Genomic DNA, 5,815 nt, shown 5'->3' with positions numbered 1-5,815 from the left:
TGCAGTTACCAAGATAAAACGTCTCCAATTTGCACAGGAACACAAGGATTGGACAGCTGAGCATTGGAAAAAAGTCATGTGGTCCAATGAATCACGTTTCCAGTTGCCTCATGCAGATGGCAGAGTGAGAATTTGGCAGAAACAGCATGAAAGCATGCATCCCACATGCATGAGTACAACCCTTCAAGCTGGTGGGGGCAGTGTTATGGTTTGGGGCATGTTTTCCTGGCATGATTTTGGCCCTTTAATTCTTGTGGAACAACGTCTGAATAGCACAACATACCTAAGTACCATTGCCGATCAAGTTCATCCTATCATGTTGATGGCATATCCCAATGGAGATGGCTTCTTCCAACAAGACAATGCGCCATACCACGGTGCTTGTATTGTGCACGAGTGGTTTCGAGAACATGAGGGAGACTTTACTTTGCTTAGGTGGCCCCGACCAGATCTCAATCGAATTGAGCATTTGTGGGACAAAGTTAAAAGAGCCATCAGGCAGCTGATTACACAACCATCAAATCTCACAGAACTGGACAGTGCTATTCATCAGGCATGGTGTCAGATTCCTCGCATCACCTTTCAACATCTCATGGAGTCAATGCCAAGAAGAATCGCTGCAGTATTGAAGGCAAAAGGTGGCCCAACGAAATACTGATGGGGTGGTCATAATAATCTGGCCACTCAGTGTATATATAAGAGCCTAAGTGACCGTTATGACCAGACAACCAGACAACTGGCCGGTAGCTATGATGTGCACTAATCACCAGGGGCCATACGCTCAGTGCACTCCCACAGCCAACCTCCTACAGCTGGCCAACCTCCCATGGTCCCTCCCTTTGGCTGGCCCGATCTCCGGCCAGGTCGAGGGACCCCCCACCTGTGCATGAATTTGTGCACCGGGCCTCTAGTAGACAAAATCTTATGGGACAAGGAACATTACTTGCTGGTGACTGCAGAAAGCCTTCTGATAGTTTCAAATAAGGCGGGCCATGAAATCAGGGTTAAGCTAGTTTAGCATTTACAAATCTCAGTCCATTGCTCAGATATGAAAGCACTATATTTTTCCTGAGAACTCAATTTAATTTATATGTTCAACCTCTCTTCATCAGAATGGCAAATACTTAATCTCAGTCAAATTTTCCCTAACCTTCACCCTTTTTCCAGGGTCTGCTTACATTCTGAGGTTACATAATAGTAAATGGGGGAGTTATGGGAAGAGGATGTTTGGTGTTATTGGTGCCCTGTATTCTTAGACATCTAATCCTTCTGGCCACAGTGTTTGGTCATATATGTCACCTTGGGGTCATCTTGTGTCCATGTCAGTGTTCTTTTAGCATAACAGCTCTCTCTGATGCAGGAGTGATTGTCTTAGAAACATGGATATAATTCTACTTTCCACACAAGGTAAGAGTTGGGGAATTTTGTTAGAAAGATAGAGTTCCATGTGGCTGATGCACATTATACAGCAATGATATGTATGAGTCACCCCTGGGGACATGGGAATCATCTCTTGTGTTAATGTAGATGGTGAAAACCTGTGAGGAGCTGAAGATGGGGATGCTTAACTCCATTGTGCAACCAGTTCATGTTTGGGGTCTTACCACCTCCCTGGACTTTGCCTGCTCATGGTGGCACAGATTCTTCTCACTCATGGAATCCAAAAACCTACCCACAGGTGTTTGTCTCTGGGATACTGCAAAGGCATCCCCTCCCTCCCTATCCCTTCAGCATCAATAGATCAACTCTTATTCCCCAACACCCCCATCTCACTCCCTATTCCTAAATTGGAATTGATTTCTACAAAGTATGGAAGAATTCCTTTTATATACCTTCTACCCATCCAAATTTTTTATCTATATCTTAAAACCTTTCACTCCTCTAATATCCTTATTAATGCTTTCTTTTGAGATGTCTCTTTTCTGGGCAGTGAACACTAGCAGTCTGGCTGTTTGAATGAAGGGGAAGGGCAGAGGATTAAAAGAAATATGGAAATATGAGAAGAGAATGTGGGGGAGGACATGCTGGACATAAAGAATATCATGGATAATAAATTTAATTGACATAAAGAGGCAAGAAACTGAGCTAAAGAGTTTGAGTTTTCATCTGTATACCATGGTCAGTCATTGAAGATATTTTGTTTTTATTTTAGATAATCAGAGTAGAGACAGGATATAAATGACAATACAGCCAATTAGCAAATATTTAAACCTTTGATGTTAAAAAAGAAACATAAGATTTAGAGATGGAATGAAAATTTTTTTAATGTCAAGAGACGAGTTATTAAGTCAGACACAGAGTATAAGACTCACAACTCAATCCTTTTATTTTCTTTAAAGTCATAGATCTATGTGGGCATTAGACATAATGAACACAAGGCTCATCCTGAAGATGCTAGTGGGGCAAATGTAGGACTCTTCTCAAAATGCTCCACATATGACCCTGTTCCTCCCTTCCCCATAATAGTCTAGAGCAAATGTGTCCCCTGGAACTCTCTGTGGTAATGAAAATTCTCTATATCTATGCTGTCCAATACAGTAGCCAATTGCCACATATGACTATTAGGTACTAGAAATATAACTAATGTGACTGAGCATCTTAATTTTTACCTTTATGTTATTTTAATTAATTTAAATTTCCATAGCTTCCGGTGGCTTATGGCTACTATATTGGAAAGCACAGATCAAAGGTGTCTACATTTATCTATAAAACTTACCAACAAGCTTCTTAGCAGAACAATAATAAATGTTAGGGCTAGAATTGACATTAGAATCAATTTTTGGTAAAGGAATTCCCATCATACTTTGGGGAATGGAAGAGAAATCTAGAGAAGATAAGTGAAAAACCCAGGGTCCCTTGGCTACATTTCTAGAAGTGGCAGAATCAAGACCGGAAGCTACGTGACTGCACAGAGTTCTTTTGTGTTTCGCAGTCAGACTCAACTACATGAAAGTTGAGTCCGACTGAGTCACCTCAGTTCTTTTTTTAAATTTTTTTTATTGCCTTAGAGAGAGAGGAAGAGAGAGGGGAAGAGAGATAGACACGTCAATAAGAGAAGAACATTATTGATCGGCTGCCTCCTGCTTGCACCCTACTGGGGATCAAGCCCACAATCTGGGCATGTGCCCTGACTGGGAATCAAACCCTGACCTCTTCGTTCCTGGATTGATGCTCATCCACTGAGCCACAACAGCTGGGCACCCCCCAGTTCTTTGTAACCCATGCTTTACCTTCAGAAATAGCTTTAAGGATTACTAATAGGTGAAAATAACTCCTACCTCATAGGATTCTTAGGGGAATTCAATTTAAAAATGCCTACAGAACACTTATCCCAGTGCCTCACAGAAAGGGAGCATTCAGAAGTGGCAATTGTTGGAGGTGGTGAATATCCTTTGTACTAAAGTGACTAAACCAGGGGTGGGCAACCCCTGGCACGCGTGCCAAACATGGCACGCCAGTAACTTTTGCTGGCACGTGAAACCCTCTCTTATAATCTTCTATTTACAATTTTTTTCTTAATATTGACTTTTTTATTTTTCAGATAAATTCAGTGTAGGTGCATCTTAGATAAATAATTTTACATAACATGTATATATTAAAAAATAAATGTATTTTTCATCATCATATACTGTGTTTTTGTCGCTTGAATGAATTTTATTATTTCTTCAAGGTTTTTCACATATATACACCTTAAGAGATATCAAATAGGCATAACATGTTCTCAAAAAATTAGGGTTGGCACGCAGAAGAATTTTGAGTCAGAGATTTTGCTGGTTTTGGTACGCACTCACAAAAAGGTTGCCCACCCCTGGACTAAACTCTTGAACAAATATTTCATTTATGATATGGGAGTAGTTGTCCAACTTCACAAATTCATATTAAGGCATGGCTTTTATGAAAGCAATTTTAAAATTGTTAGCTTTGAATTTCACTCTAAAAATACATCAAAGGTTCTTTTTGTTGGAATAGTTATACTTCTAAAGCTTATAAGGTTTTTAATTTTTAGATGATTTTTTCTAAACATGAGCCCTAAAGATTGTTATTCATTATCAAACAATTATAATTATAGGCAATGCTACCCAAAGTTGAAGTCTCAGCCATCTAAAATTTTGAATTTCTGATAAAACTTCATCAGCAATAAAATTACAAGTGATTTCTGCTGAACAAATAGAAAAGTTTAAAGATTAAGGCAAGAAAAGTCTTTGTTCAAATTTTTGTGTTTGGTCTTAGGAGGATATTGAAGGTTATTGGAGTGTAGGAATTCCAAGAACTTAGCTTATGTATGAAATAAAAAGAAGAGAGAAAATAAGAAGGAAGGTAACAGGAACAAGAAGCAATAAAGTTCCTTGATCAAAGTCTCTGGGGGACTTACACTACCTAAACTACTGAAGTTACGAAACAGACATTTCCCAACCTTGCTCAAGCCTCTCAAACTATGTCTGTCATATTTTACTTTTACATACTAATCTAATTTTAGGACAACTTGTAGAAAAGCAGAATAAATATTTAACTTTAATTGTAACATTATTTCATTCGTCTTACTTGCTTTCCTTTTTTTCTTTTTTTCCTTTCCTTTCAAGAATGTGAAATCGACACCAGCTCCTCCATGTGGGTTTATGTTTTCCTGGGGAACCTTCTTCGTGGAATTGGAGAAACTCCTATTCAGCCCTTAGGCATCACCTACCTTGATGATTTTGCCAGTGAAGACAATGCAGCTTTCTATATTGGTAATGCCCACCTCATTTATCTTCTCAGAAAGCAGGGTACCTGGTTTTCTCAATTCCATTCTAAACTAAATTGGATGTGGAAGGCTTTTTACTTCATACCCAAATCTTTTATTCAGTTCACACATTTCTGAAGTCCACAGTCAGGATTTGAATAGTAAAGAAACTTCAAATAGAGGACTCTATTGCATTAGGGAAAGAACATCAAATTAAAGGAAAGTAATTGAGCTCCAAGGCAATGATATATGACCTTGTGTAAGTATCTTCACAGACTTCATGGACTGCAGAAGCATGTAGGTGACATATTTATATATCAGAGAGTCAGTTCTCATGTTATTTTCTTACTAAGAGGTAATTAATGGCTTATAAGTGTTCATTCTTCTTCCAAAGCTAAGAAGAACTTATTTCCTAATTCAATGAAGTTGAAAAATTGACAAATTGAGTACACTTAAATAAAGACTTTATAAAATATTTTCAGTTACTAACCAGTTCTCATTCCACATCTTGTTTAAGAATTTTATTAATTTACAAAAGCAAAGGTACCTTATTATTTAAGTTTTTAATTTTTTTTTATTTTTTTATTTTTTTTTTTTTTGGTGCAGGTTGTGTGCAGACGGTTGCAATTATAGGGCCGATCTTTGGCTTCCTGTTAGGCTCATTATGTGCCAAACTGTATGTTGACATTGGCTTTGTAAACCTAGGTAAGGAAACAAACGTATTGTTATTTGTTCATTTGTTTTACTGCAATTTTATAATGGGATGGGGTAGAAAATAGCAATTTGACTTTTTATAAAATGACTAGAGGCCCGGTGCACAAAAATTTGTGCACTCGGGAGGGTCCCTCAGCCTGGCCTGTGCCCTCTCACAGTCTGGAACCACTTGGGGGATGTCCACCTGCTGGCTGAAGCCCGATCCCTGGGTGATCGGGCCTAAGCTGGCAGTCAGACATCCCTCTGGCAGCCCAGGAGACCTCAGGGGATGTCCACTTGCCAGCGGGGAGCAGACCTAGCTGCAGTCAGACATCCTTAGTGCTGCTGAGGAGGCGGGAGAGGCTCCCACCACCACCACCGCTGTACTGGCAGCCGTCAGCC

General features: G+C 39.3%; 1 protein-coding gene across 3 annotated transcripts in view; it reads left to right on the top strand.

The window, feature by feature from the left end:
* SLCO1C1 (solute carrier organic anion transporter family, member 1C1) overlaps positions 1-5,815 on the top strand; it is a 51,045-nt gene that overhangs the window by 16,441 nt on the left and 28,789 nt on the right. For all 3 annotated transcript variants that reach the window (XM_014542352.1, XM_005869579.2, XM_014542353.1), the window contains exons 6-7: positions 4,581-4,727; positions 5,327-5,425. In XM_014542352.1, coding sequence (XP_014397838.1) covers positions 4,581-4,727; positions 5,327-5,425 — 246 coding nt within the window. The remainder of the gene's footprint in view (positions 1-4,580; positions 4,728-5,326; positions 5,426-5,815) is intronic.

Source organism: Myotis brandtii, unplaced genomic scaffold (genome assembly GCF_000412655.1).
Source record: "Myotis brandtii unplaced genomic scaffold, ASM41265v1 scaffold299, whole genome shotgun sequence".
NCBI classification, from domain to species: domain Eukaryota; kingdom Metazoa; phylum Chordata; class Mammalia; order Chiroptera; family Vespertilionidae; genus Myotis; species Myotis brandtii.
Note: the sequence above shows the minus strand (reverse complement) of the source record. Positions and strands in the feature narration are given on the sequence as shown.